Here is a 14,392-nt window from a genome sequence, read left to right on the forward strand (position 1 = left end):
AGAACCCCAGGCTCTGGTTCACAATTGAACAGAGACATCTAACACGCGACAATCACCTAGGTTCCAGAGAGCAGCAGGAGTTCAGATATGTTATTGTGCTCAGCATTTCTTATTGGCTAGCCCTATATAGCTTTCTGCTCAATGAATGATTTTTTGTGGAACATCATGCCAGGACACCTGACTTTTCCTACAGACTGCATAGGCACCAACTCCCTTTCTTTGAATTATCCTCCTAGTGCTAGGTGCCTACATTTTTCAGTGTTGTGAAACTTAAATTGAAGGTGTCTGAGGTACTTTGGAGTCATATCAGCGCCAAGTTTACAGGCTAACTTGATACTTTGAAGTAGAAGAGCAGGAACAACAACTGTGTACACCCTACTCACCAAATCTTCAGGCATGGAACACTGGTCTGAGCCCTCCGTCTGAAAAAGAAGGTAACTATATCTGAGTCTTTCTAAAGTTGTGCTAAAAGATTATTTCAAAGAAGCAGCATGTGGTACAATTCTCTTTAGCTTAAAAATATTGGAAACAATTTGTTTTAATGCCACTATCACAGTTTTTCTGTTTATATTCACATAAACAACCAAAACAGTTCATATATAGTACATAATATAAAAACACTATAAAGGGAAATGACAGAAAGTTCCTTGATGATTGCCAAGAGTATTCATTTAATCTACTACTCACACATTAAACATATCACTGAAGATGAATATACCTCCTCTGCTCATGCTTGTAGGGAGGCAGTTAGACGGGCCAAAGCTACCATGGAGCTGAGGATGGCAACCCAAGTAAAAGACAACAAGAAATTGTTTTTTAGATATATTGGGAGTAAAAGGAAGGCCCAGGGAGGAATAGGACCCCTGCTAAATGGGCAGAAACAATTGGTGACAGACAGGGGGGACAAGGCTGAACTCCTCAACGAGTTCTTTGCCTCAGTGTTCCTAAGCGAGGGGCACGACAAGTCTCTCACTGGGGTTGTAGAGAGGCAGCAGCAAGGCACCAGACTTCCATACGTAGATCCTGAGATGGTGCGGAGTCACTTGGAAGAACTGGATGCCTTTAAGTCGGCAGGCCCGGATGAGCTCCATCCGAGGGTGCGGAAGGCACTGGCCGACATCGTTGCAGAGCCACTGGCGGGAATATTCGAACGCTCGTGGCGCACGGGCCAAGTCCCGGAGGACTGGAAAAGGTCTAACGTGGTCCCCATTTTCAAAAAGGGAAGGAAGGAGGACCCGGGCGACTATAGGCCCGTCAGTCTCACCTCCATCCTTGGTAAAGTCTTTGAAAAAATTATCAAGGCTCACATTTGTGAGAGCCCAGCAGGGCAGATTATGCTGAGGGGAAACCAGCACGGGTTTGTGGCGGGCAGATCATGCCTGACCAATCTAGTCTCTTTCTATGACCAGGTTACGAAATGCCTGGACACAGGAGAAGGGGTGGATGTCGTATACTTAGACTTCAGGAAGGCCTTCGATACGGTATCCCACCCCATACTGGTGAACAAGTTAAGAGGCTGTGACGTGGATGACTACACAGTCCGGTGGGTGGCGAATTGGCTAGAGGGTCGCACCCAGAGAGTCGTGGTGGATGGGTTGGTCTCGACCTGGAAGGGTGTGGGCAGTGGGGTCCCGCAGGGCTCGGTCCTTGGACTGATACTCTTTAATGTCTTCATCAGTGACTTGGACGAGGGAGTCAAATGTACTCTGTCCAAGTTTGCAGATGACACAAAGCTATGGGGAGAAGTGGACATGCCGGAGGGCAGGGAATAGCTGCAGGCAGACCTGGATAGGTTGGACAAGTGGGCAGAAAACAACAGGATGCAGTTCAACAAGGAGAAATGCAAAGTGCTGCACCTAGGGAGGAAAAATGTCCAGCACACCTACAGCCTAGGGAATGACCTGCTGGGTGGCACAGAGGTGGAAAGGGATCTTGGAGTCCTAGCGGACTCCAAGATGAACATGAGCCGGCAGTGTGACGAAGCCATTAAAAAAGCCAACGGCACTTTATCGTGCATCAGCGGATGCATGACGAATAGGTCCAAGGAGGTGATACTTCCCCTCTATCGGGCGCTGATCAGACCGCAGTTGGAGTACTGCATGCAATTCTGGGCGGCACACTTCAAGAAGGATGCGGATAACCTGGAGAGGGTCCAGAGAAGGGCCACTCGTATGGTCAAGGGCCTGCAGACCAAGCCCTACGAGGAGAGACTAGAGAAACTGGACCTTTTCAGCCTCCGCAAGAGAAGGTTGAGAGGCGACCTTGTGGCTGCCTATAAGTTCATCACGGGGGCATAGAAGGGAATTGGTGAGTATTTATTCACCAAGGCACCCCCGGGGGTTACAAGAAACAATGGCCACAAGCTAGCAGAGAGCAGATTTAGATTGGACATTAGGAAGAACTTCTTCACAGTTAGAGTGGCCAAGGTCTGGAACGGGCTCCCAAGGGAGGTGGTGCTCTCCCCTACCCTGGGGGTCTTCAAGAGGAGGTTGGATATCCATCTAGCTGGGGTCATCTAGACCCAGAACTCTTTCCTGCTTATGCAGGGGGTCAGACTCGATGATCTATTGAGGTCCCTTCCGACCCTAACATCTATGAATCTATGAATCTGTGAATATAACGTAAGGGCATGAATTCTAAAGCTGAAGACATTTTGGCTTGCACTGAATTTCAATTTCAATGTTCAACTATCAAGCTATATACTCTTTTGCATATGTGTCTATCTGGAACAGGGTACAAAAATCACATGTACAAAATTCTTCCTAGTCATCCCCTGGACACAATTATCTGTTCTTGATTCCAACATAATGTACATTGGTGCAGAAAATCAATGAGAGTTATACCAGAGCTTGTGTTGATCCATTGCCAAAGCATCTGAAAATGTAGCTTTACAAGAGAAGGACCGTATTTGATAGTAAGACACTGTAATGACTTGTAAAGATTTTAGCAGGCCACTTTCTTCATGTTAAATCCAAAACTTTCCATTTAGCTTGTCAGCAAAGAAGCATGTTAATTAATTTTTTAAAAACCCATAGGGCTATTCAAATAGTCATTAATTCCAGCTCACAGACACCAAATAAAACAAACCTCAAAAAACGTAAAAAGAAATAGAAATATTTGGGCCAGCAGCACAGCACTATTTTCAAAACAAATGAGTTTACAGCTGATTACTTGGGCATTTTTACAATGTTTCGGATACTTCAGTTTCACTAAACCGAACATGCTGTGGGTAACCAGTTACATAGCTCTCAAGACAATCAACTGATTATTTTGACAATATAAATATTAGAAGAAACAAGCACATTCTAAGGGTGGTTCTCAACCTGCAGGCCACATGCAGCCCAATCAGCACACTACTGAGGCCCATGTGACATCCTGTTAAAACAATTTTAAATGGATACACAGGAAGTAAATAGTGTGGGTGCAGCCCACAACTTGATGAGAGCTGCAACTGTGGTCAACTATGACAAATAGGTTGAGAACCACTGCTCTATGGCATACAAACAGCAGAAGCATCTGCTTTGCAGTTTCATTAGGTGCAAACAGAATTTGTATTACCTTGGTAGAATTGCTAAGTTTCATACCACAGCGGTATGTTTTGGCTATTTGTGAAGTGAGCTGGATTTCCTTTGTCAGCTGACGCCACTTCCCACATGCTGGCTTGGTGCATTGTACCTAAAAATAAAAACAAACTTTTCAGCTTGCAGCTGACTGAGTGCAGGTCAAGCTGATGACGCAACAAACAACAGCAAGGAAATGAGGTGGTTTGGGGTCAGAACCTGCAAGGAAGTTATTAAATACATTATTCACATAAGGTGGGACTCACCCTCATGCAAACCATCGGCCCAAGGCCAGCAAGCCACTTATGCCTTGTGGACTAACATCAGATGGAAGCTGCTCTTAGGCCTTTGTGCCAATCAGCTGCATGAGGGTGAATTCCACCTACAGGGTTTACATTCTGAGATGTATTGGCACCCAAGTCCCACCAATTTCAATGGGGATATTAAGCATTCTGCACCTCTTGGGATTAAACCTATGATGTGCACAGCTGTCCAAACTATCTTTCCGATTCCACTCCACACAGTGAAGCTACTGTTCCTTTGCATCTATTCTTTTTACCAAAAACCTCTTGAGAATCCTACTCCTCTATAGTGTGTATTCTCCCTCTCTCACTGTTGCTTCTTAGTGCTACCACCTTCTTCCCATATACCATCTTTTAACTCTTACATTTACTCCCAATTGCACCACATTATAAATCCTTGTTCCTGCCCAAGTAGCCAGACTGAGAAACAGAGGGATGGATGGAGTGCTTAGGCAGAGCAGAAGGAGAGACAGATTTTTGATAGCAGAAAAACTGACTGGGACTATATCCTTGGCTTGCCCTAACCCATCTTCCTGATACTAGAAACTCTCTAGGGAGACCTATATCAGAACCAGCAGCTTGACCTCCCAACACCGTTTAAAATCAAAACAAACACACACATATACCCAAACTCCTGCCATAATGAAAGCCAACTACAGTTGCTACTGTAGTCAAAGCACTATTTTTCTTACCCAATAAGGAAGCTGTTGATCAGCCATGAAAGCTTTAGGACTGGGCTCACTTTTACCATTACTGGTCCAAATCCTTTTCCAAGCAGTGTATTTTTCATAACCATCTTTATGGCTAGGAAAAGAGACAAAGTTAATAGCAAGCAGTTACTAAATGAGCAGGGCTTGTCTGTTTTAAGAAATAACACTTATCTGAGGAGGGACAGGAGTGGGGAAGAAAGAGAGAAAGAGAGAGAGAGAGACACTAAATGTAGGACTTTGTTTCTTTAAAAAAAGGAAATCAGATATAGTATGATAACAGTAAGGGAGTATCCTTGCCAACATTTCCTCTTCATAATAAACACATGCTCTCATGTAGAAGACCAAAGTTGAGCTACTATTAAGGATATAGAGGCTACCATGTTAATCTTCACTGTCAAGGAATTGGAAGTATCAAATTCATTCGCTGAGTAGGATACCTTAAATCTGAGAGTCCCTTTGTAAAACTAAATTTCTATCTCCATCGTCTCCAGGTCATTTTAGGTATTTTTAGTTACAAAAAACAAGCACAATTTTGATAGTGTCAATCTAAAAGCCAAAATGGCTTTTGAGTTACCATTTAAAAGTACATAGCAAAAAGTAATTATTCTTATTACTCTGTTTTGTTCATTTGCATCCTTTAAAGAAGGAACTCTTAAAAAATAAAAAATAAAAAGTGTCACACACACTGATACCCAGCCATTATTACCAGGCTTCCACTGATGGACAGCCTAATGCACCTCCTGTCATCTGTACCACTCACAGTCCTGTACACGAGCTTCATTTCAAGAGTTCACACAAGGACAATGTTTAAAAGCATTTGTTTTAATGACTGAGGCTGTCTGCACACTTTCCATATCTAACAAAATGACATAGCTGGCCTCAGTAAGCATACCTTCGATAATAATAATCAAAACACTCATTGCAGAAGTGTTCCCCACAGGAGAGATGATACCATCTAGATGTGTAGCCATTTTTAGCACACCTATGAAACGAGAGAGCACAGAACAGATTACAGTATATTTTTTGTGTGGACTGTCATGCATTCCAAAAATTGAACAAATAGTAAGGGCAGGGCAGAACAGAAATAAGTTTGATTCTTTACCGCTTTTACCTGATGTATATATTCATGTATTGCCTAGTGTAATGAGGGTCTTGCTTTTAGATACTATAGTAACTACTACTTTTACTACTACTACTACTACTAAGTAAACAATCATTTTAGATGCATCAAAAACCTCTTACTTCAATGCCGGGTACAAGGGCAGCAAAAACAGATGGTTTGTGTAGCACTGTAACTAGCTTGGGATTACAAGTCTCGCTTTAGCAAGGCAGGTTCAGCATAGCTCCACACAGATCTTCCCAGTACCAATTAATTAGATACCCAGAAGTATCTGTTAAACATTGGCAGTGGTCACTCTTATTATTTATGCCAGGAAAAGCTGTGTGTTTTCTAGATATACAGAAATACATAGTCTTTGCCTCCAAACTCACAGATTCATTAATTGGTAAGTATAACAGAACATAACTAGACCTAGATTTAGCAGCAACCTGTACACATGAAATACATATTGCCCAATTATTTTTGTACAATTATGGAGTTGGTTGTTATTTTTAGTAAATAAAAGAATCTGAACAGATATACAATTTTGTTCCTTAAATATAAAATTAAGCGATGGTAAAATGAAATGGCCTAAGCCAGTTAGTCACAAAACTATCCAATTTCAGTTATGTAATAATATAGAAGTATTTAAAACAAACATAAAAATAAAGCTTGAAAAATGAATGAGAAATCTAAAGTGTCTTTTAGAAACAAAAATTAGAAAAACAGAAAATTGAGTCTGGTTTCCTGGGTGCCATAAGTACCAGAAGCCTCCTTCTCAGCTGCCTAACTGTCCAGCTGTTCTCTAACAACTTCCAGAATATATTTTGATTCTCAGTACAAAACATTACAACATGTAAACAATTTAAAACTTGAAGGCAGCATAAAATAATTTAACATCATCTTAAAATAAATAGCACAAGGCACACACACTAATTATTAGGCTGGGAAGAGAATGTCACATAATTGCAGTGTCTTTACCATATTAACTAAGCATACCATGCTGCTTATTATAGGCCTTGCCCATTGAATACTGTCTCAAAATTCCAAAGACAAAAATGCAGAAGTGTTTATATAGAAGTTCAGAGAAAGTTATGTCAAATAAGAACAAAGGGTTATAATTAAAATAGTTATCCTGCAGGGTCAGGACCTTAGCTAGAGATTACAGCACTACACCAGAGCACAGAAATAAGAATTTCAGCAATTTTGCAGCCTTATATTTCATAAGCATGCTCTCAGTTTCACTAAAACAGAAGCTGTGCCAGAAAATAGACCTGCTGCATTAATAGCCCATATCCTAGGAAAATATTATTTCAGGATTAGTGTCACACAGCAGAAGGTTATCTACAAAAGACTGTTTGTGGTGCTTCACAGGCATCCTAAGTCTATACTATATTGTCTGAAGATAGAAGGGTTTTTGTCAGAAAAAAAAGAAAAAGGTCTGCAGATAAAGGCACAAACCTTTCGGCAGCACTTGCAAAGCAAACAGGACACGTTGCAGTACAACCAGCTTTTTCACACTTTCTGTACTTTTTCTCCGACGTTGCTTCATCATCGTCATCTGCTGTTTCAGCCGCCTTCTTCTTCACCTAATAAAGAACAGTTAAAACTTACTGGAGATGGCAAATGCATTTTTTATGTTCCATCAGAGCATTCTTGGTTTTGTAGTTCAGGACACAGAAACAACTAGTTAAAATAATATCAATCAAATCTTTGGATTCTCTTTGAAAAAGCCGCAGTATGGGACAGCTGTTGAAATAAGCTAGTTGTACAGAAAACAACAATTTTGGCAACATCCATTTGAGCCAAAGGCTTTTTGCTTTGGTCTTCTGGTTGCTACCATTAAAGAAATTATCATCAGAGCTTCTAGTTTAAGCTAATATTTAAACTCCTTTGTATTCCACTGATTTCAAGCATCATATCTTCCTTCTCTTATCTCTTTAAAACTCTTCTTGTGTAAAGCCTACCGGTGCTAGTCAAAGTCAAAAGAGGTTACTGTCATCCATTCCTCAAATTTTAAGTTAATTTTTAAAACAGGCAAATTCTAGAATACAAACAACCAGGGAAATCCATTCATAGCAAGTGTTAAACAGGCGCAGAAATAATGATGTTGAATACTATAAAATACCTGTCTCCCAGAGCTCCGCAAAGGAAGGCTATCTGGAGACTGATCCACAGACGATGCCTTTTTTTTTGCCCGTACTCTTCCAGTTGACATTGTCTAATAAGAACTGCAGAATAAAGTCAGAAAACAGTTATGTAACATTACAAGATGGCCTGGTTTGACAGAGTGTTTTAATCAGATGATACTTGAACACTGCCATCACCCATCATCATACATTTTGGGGAGAGAGGACTGCTGGGAAGGGACAGCATCCACTTCATGCAGAGGGGTAAGTCCCTGTTCTCAGCCAGGATAGCCGATCTTCTAGATAGGGCTTTAGACTAAGATCGCCGGGAGACAGGGAAACACTGACAGAGCATGCCTGGGGACCGGCACAAAGAAAGCTCTGAAGTTGGGGACACTAGGAGAACCAGTCTTACAAAAGCCGAAGGAATGGTTCTCCCCAAAGCATGACAGGAAATCAAGGGTCTCAACTGGAGGACTCAGGTGCCTGTACATTATTGCCAGGAGCATGGGGAACAAGCAGGAGCTAGCCCTCCTACTCTCCAGTGGGCATTACGATCTAGTAGGGATTACAGAGACCTGGTGGGACTCCTCACATGATTGGAATGTAGCCATAGAGGGCTACACCCTGCACAGAAGGGACTGAGTAGGGAAGAAAGGTGGAGGTGTAGCCCTCTACGTGAGGGAGCAGTACAGCTCCTTGGAGGCCAACATCGACTCCAAAGAAGAGCAGCTCAAAATCCTCTGGGTCAAATTACCGGGGGGAGGGGTGCATGGCTGCGGTGAGAGAGACCTAACTGTAGGTGTATACTACAGACCACTAAAGCAGGGGGAGCAGCTCAATCTGGAGTTCTCTCGAGAAATGGCAGAGGCTGCTTGTGCACAGGACATGGTTGTCGTGGGCGACTTCAATTACCCAGACATCTCTTGGGAGGAACACTCAGCTAAGTTGGATTGGTTGCATTGCTTCCTGACCTGTATCAAAGAGCTCTACCTGACTCACGAAGTGCACAGGTCAACCAGACGTAACAATCTCCTAGACTTGGTCTTGGCCAAAAGGAGATGATCTGGTGAGCGACTAGAATCTAGAGGGTAGCCTGGGCAACAGCAACCACAAAACCATCATGTTCACTGTCTACTGCAAGGCAGGTAAATCAGCTAGCAGGGTTAAAGTTTTGGACTTCAAAAAAGTGAATTTCAACAGGCTCAGGGCAATAGTAGGGGAAGCACTGCGGGACCAGGGACCGAAGGTGAAGGAGTTTATGAAGAGTGGTCGTTCCTCAAAGACACAATCCACAAAGCACAAAAGAAGTCCATTCCCATGCAGAGAAAAGGTAGCAGAAGGGCTGGTAAGCCCTCTTGGCTTAATAGGGATATCTTTAAAAAAAAGAAAGAGGTATACCAACAATGAAAGCTTGGGACAGTCCCCAAGGAGGACTATACAACAATGGCCCGTACTTGTAAGGAGCAGATTAGAAAGGCTATGGCAGCAATTGAATTTAAACTAGCAACAGAAATCAAGGACAATAAGAAGTCCTTCTTTAGGTATGTAGGGAACAGGAGGAAAACAAATGGGAGTGTGGGGCCATTGCTTAACAACCCAGGACAGCTGGTTACCAACACTCAGGAGAAAACTGAACTCCTGAATGTCTACTTTGCTTCAGTACTTCACTGGACTAAGGGGAAAATCATACTAGATAAGATTCAGAAGGGGATGGTGGGAATGACCACCTTCCTACTGTTGACACTGAGCTGGTACATGATCAGTTAGAAAAGTTAGACATTTATAAGTCAGCAGGACCAGATGAACTTCATCCGAGAGTGCAGAGGAGCTGGCCAAAGTCATCGCAGGACCTCTGGAGAAACTCTTCTAAAACTCGCGGCGCTTGTGGGAGGTCCCTGAAGACTGGAAGAGGGCCAATGTTGTGCCCATCTTCAAGAAAGGAGAGGACCCGGGCAACTATAGGCTAATTAGCCTAACTTCTATCCCAGGGAAAATCCTGGAAAAATTCAAAGAGTCTATGTACGATATGCTTGCAGAAGGTAAGATTCTAAACAACAGCCAGCATGGCTTCATCACAGGCAGGTCTTGTCTTTCCAATCTCATCACCTTCTATGACCAGCTAACTTGCCACCTGGATGAGAGAGAGGAGGTTGACACTGTATACCTAGACTTCCAAAAGGCCTTTTGATTTGGTATTCCAAAATGTTTTCATGGGAAAATTGGAGGACTGCGGGCTTAACTACTTGACAATTAGGTGGGTAGGAAGCTGGCTGTGGGGTAGGACCCAGAGAGTTCCAATGAAAGGATCTGTGTCGTCCTGGCGAGAAGTGGCCAGTGGTGTCCCTCAGGGGTCCGTGCCTGCTCCAGTGCTTTTTAACATCTTTATCAATGATTTGGATGTGAGGGTTAAGAGCTCAGTGGCCAAGTTCATGGATGACACCAAGTTATGGGGGAGTGCGGTCACGCTTGAAAATTGGCTGCAGATACAGGTGGACCTAGACAGGCTGGTAAGTTGGGCAGGTCGGAACCAGATGAAGTTCAACACTGAGAAGTGTAAAGTGCTCCATCTGTGGACAATCACCAACATACTTACGGGCTCGGTGGCACAAAACTGACCAGCACCACTACTAAAAGGGACCCAGGGGCAATAATAGACCATAGTATGAACATGAGCTGTCAGTGCAGTGCTGTAGCCAGCAGGGCAAACAATACTCTGGTATGCATCAACCAATGCATCTCAAGCAAAACCAAGGAAGATTCTTTTGCTTTACTCAGCATTGGTGAGACTGTAACTGAAGTACTTCATCCAGTTCTGGACACCACACTTAAGCAAGGACATGGAAAAGCTTGAGAGAGTCCAGAGAAGAGCCACCTGTATGATCAGACTTGCAATGCAAGTCATATGAGGAAAGGCTGAGGGATCTGGGTCTCTTCACCCTAAAAAAAGGGAAAGCTGAGAGGGCACTTGGTAGCAGCTTACTGCTATATCAGGGGAATACATCAAGGGCTTGGCGAACAACTTTTCACCAGGGCACCCTTGGGGAAAACCAGCAGTAATGGCCACAAACTCCTGGAAGACCGTTTCAGGCTTAACAGTAGGAAAAACTTCTTCAGTTAGGGTGTCCAGACTGTGGAATAAGTTCCCTCCAGAGGTGGTGCAATCACCTACCCTGGAAATCTTCAAGAGGAAACTGGATGGTCACCTTGCTTGGGTCACCTGACCCCAGTTGTCTTTCCTCATTAGTGCAGGGTGTCTGGACCTCATGATCTTGCGAGGCCCCTTCCAGCCCCTTACAATCTAGGAATCACGTTGGTCAAAGTACCTTTGTCAAATTATATTAATCTATTAATCACATGGGGAAAAAAGGAGGTGACAGAATGTATGCTGGGATAAGAAACAGTAACTGTATTTAATTTAAGCTTAGAGCAAGTATACAAGATCAGATTCCCCATCAGTGATTTCAATGGACCCAAGTCAATTTGTACCACACAAAGACCTGGCTCATCGTGAGCAAGCATAATCTCAAAATGCAAACCTTATGCTTGTACTTACAGTGGCACTCCTCCTCCTACCTACTGGAGAATTTGGATTGCATTATATCTTTCAAATGAATGTATTATAAACATTGTTTAATGAAAAGTAAAAGGTCAATTAGAGATGTTCTGAGACCCACACATCTTCTAGGACAGTACTCACCATTCAGGACGTAGAAAACTCAACTTTTGTTGTAATTATATGTAGTTATAATACTGTATGAGTTGCATATTTTGCAAAAATAAAATCTTAGCATGTTAAAGGCATCACTATAATTCTCTGTTCTTTAGGCCTTTGCTGGGGAGTAGAGAAGCTACAACTTACTGAACAAGCTAAACGCACACCAGTACTGGGTTTTAAGCAGGCTGAAAAAGCTATTTTAAAAATCAAAATCTTGACTAGGCTGTTATCAAGGGTGGCCTTCCCTATGGGGTATAAAGTATTAAAAAAATGGGAGCAAAGAGGAAAAATGTAAACAAAAAGACAAAAAGGGAAGTAATACCATAAAAATAATTCATGTTAATCAACTGACCTGAGAATTTATTCTGCATTATTATCCAATAATTAATCTCTACAAACCTATCTTTAGATTTATCTTTTTATGGGGCAGCCTCCCATTATATAACACTAATAGCAACTTCCTTTTAGAAAAGCGTGAAAGAGGAAGTTTAACCAACAGGAAAATATAGTAGGTGTTTATACAAACAAATTTATTTCCAAATGTAGATTATGTGAATCAATAAAATCAACATACCTTGAGGGCCTTACCTGTACAACGAAAATTGACTGAAATAGGAAAAGTCATACCAAGATAATTAGGTAAATCAAAAGACAAAGGGAAAGGAGTTTAGACTAGCCAGTATATGAATTAATGTTCTTTTTGTATGCAGAAATGCATTCTAACCCCCCCAATTAGAACAGAAGAAGAACTGAAGCCAAGTGATCTGTTATTCTGACTCAAAAACAATACCATTCTGCAATGGTGTACTAAGCTAAGTAACATCTAATTTGCATATTAAATAGGCACACAAGCACACATGGCAAATATACAGCTCTCTGGGACAGGATGTTGCTTTTTCCTGCAGCTGTTCAGAAAGCAGGTATGCAACTTGTATCTTTTTGTAGGATTTACTCTGTAACAATGCATAAAGTTAAAGCACCCAGCCTTTTGCAACATGTGTGTAGACCTCCCTGCTTGTAGGCTCTATTACCCAGAAAAAGAATGAACAACTTTGTCTGAAGAAACTGGACTTGAATTTGGTGCCTAACAGGAACAATTACTAAACAGGGCACCTGAGGAGACAAGGAGAATGAAAGGGAACTATGTTTGTATATGGCACTGTAGACAGAGGAGGCTTTGGCAACTGTGCAGTACAGGGCTGCTGAGCAGTCCGGGAAGCCAACTTTGGGACCCTCTGGTACAGTGCTGTTGAACATTTGGGAAGACCACTGAAGGAACTGATAGGGCTTTTGACCAGAAAGGTACAAGGCCAGTATCACAGAATGGCTGGCATACTTCAAATTAAATATCAAAGGGGGCAGGGTGGGGAGGCAGGGAGATCTGTCTAAATCCACAGGTCAGCCCTTTCTGGTCCTAAGCGATCTGCCTACTGGATCTTGTTAAACAAACACATAAACCACCTCTCTACACCCATGACACAAGAGGACACAAGGGGAAAATCACTAGCAAGTTCACCAGCTCCTGCGTGTTAAACTTGACACATGCTCTAATAAGTAGCTTTTGCCTAATGAAATAAGATTCTCATGAAAGAGAGGTGACAGGGTGATGTTTTTGCCATCTCTGAGGCACTGAGATGGGGGGAAACATTCTGGAGTGCAGAAGCACTGCTGACATCCCAGTCAGTTAAAAACACACTTGGACACGCATGTGGGGAAAATGAAATGAAACAGACTTTGGGCAGCAGATAGCTGCTATACCAGCGCACACATGCTCAAAATGATCTAGGACAAGAAAAAAAACAACTCTTTAAATAACACACACACACACACACACACACACACACACACACACACAGAGTTCTTTTGGGGGGAAAAAAGATAAACAAATCTTCTTTTTAACTGAGAAATGATCAGCTGGGACCAAATTGCCGGGTACCCAAATGACCCAACAGTTTTGCACCCTGTGAAGTGTGACAGAAGTCACCTATGGGACACATGCGACAGCACCAGGCTCACAGTCAGGTGTGTGTATACTGGCTGGGCTCAGTCCCTTGGGTTTTTTTTTTTGTCTTGTCAGTCCTGGGGGCTTGCCAGCAGCAGCTCCCCAGGGGCAGGCATGTGGTGTGTGGGGGGGAAGCAGGTGTTGCATGGGGGGTGGTTTGTGTGCATATGTGGTGCATGCGACATGGCGTGTGGGGGGGTGTTCATGCACATGTGTACTTGTGTGTGTGTGGGGGGAAGAGGGCATGTATATGGGGTGATGTGGGAGGGAGAGCATGTATATGGTGTGTGTGTGGGGAGGAGGCCATGTACATGGGGGATGTATGTCTGTGGTGCAGTGTGTGCAGGGGAGGGTGCTTGTATGGGGGAGGGCATGTATATAGCAGGGTATATGTGTGTTGTGCAGTGTGTAGGGGCAGGGTGTGGTGTGTGTGTTGGGAAGGGCATGTATATAGGGTCATGTAGGGGGAGGGCGTGTATATGGGTGTGTGTGTGTGTGTGGTGCAGTACGTGCAGGGGGGTGTACATGGGGGTGTGTGGTGTGTGTTGGGGGAGGGGGTGTATATAGGGGATGGAAGGGAGGGCATATATATTGTGTGGGGGGGTATATATGGGGGGTGTGGGGGAGGGCATGTCTATGGGGGGTATATGTGTTTGGTGCGGTGTGTGCAGGGCGAGTGTGAGAGGGCGTGTCCATGGAGCGAGGACATGTATATGGTGTGTGCGTGGGGGGAGGACATGTATATAGGGGGCCATATGTGCGCGGTGCGCTGTGGGGGCGCGTGCCCGTGCACGCCGCGGGGCTCCCCCGGGCGGTTGCGGCGGGGCCCGCGGCGCCCCCAGGCACAGTCCCGGGGTCGGGGCGGCGGCACC

At 43.5% G+C, this 14,392-nt stretch overlaps 1 protein-coding gene across 2 annotated transcripts in view; it reads right to left on the bottom strand.

Annotated features, from left to right (window-relative positions):
• Nucleotides 1–14,392, bottom strand: part of KDM1B (lysine demethylase 1B) — a 47,232-nt gene that overhangs the window by 32,657 nt on the left and 183 nt on the right. For both annotated transcript variants that reach the window (XM_014596956.3, XM_059724391.1), the window contains exons 2-7: nucleotides 7,800–7,902; nucleotides 7,133–7,260; nucleotides 5,465–5,554; nucleotides 4,555–4,666; nucleotides 3,559–3,675; nucleotides 384–422 (exon numbers count right to left, since the gene is read on the bottom strand). In XM_014596956.3, coding sequence (XP_014452442.1) covers nucleotides 384–422; nucleotides 3,559–3,675; nucleotides 4,555–4,666; nucleotides 5,465–5,554; nucleotides 7,133–7,260; nucleotides 7,800–7,889 — 576 coding nt within the window. In that variant the 5' untranslated portion in view covers nucleotides 7,890–7,902. The remainder of the gene's footprint in view (nucleotides 1–383; nucleotides 423–3,558; nucleotides 3,676–4,554; nucleotides 4,667–5,464; nucleotides 5,555–7,132; nucleotides 7,261–7,799; nucleotides 7,903–14,392) is intronic.

Source organism: Alligator mississippiensis, chromosome 3 (assembly GCF_030867095.1).
Source record: "Alligator mississippiensis isolate rAllMis1 chromosome 3, rAllMis1, whole genome shotgun sequence".
Lineage (NCBI taxonomy): Eukaryota > Metazoa > Chordata > Crocodylia > Alligatoridae > Alligator > Alligator mississippiensis.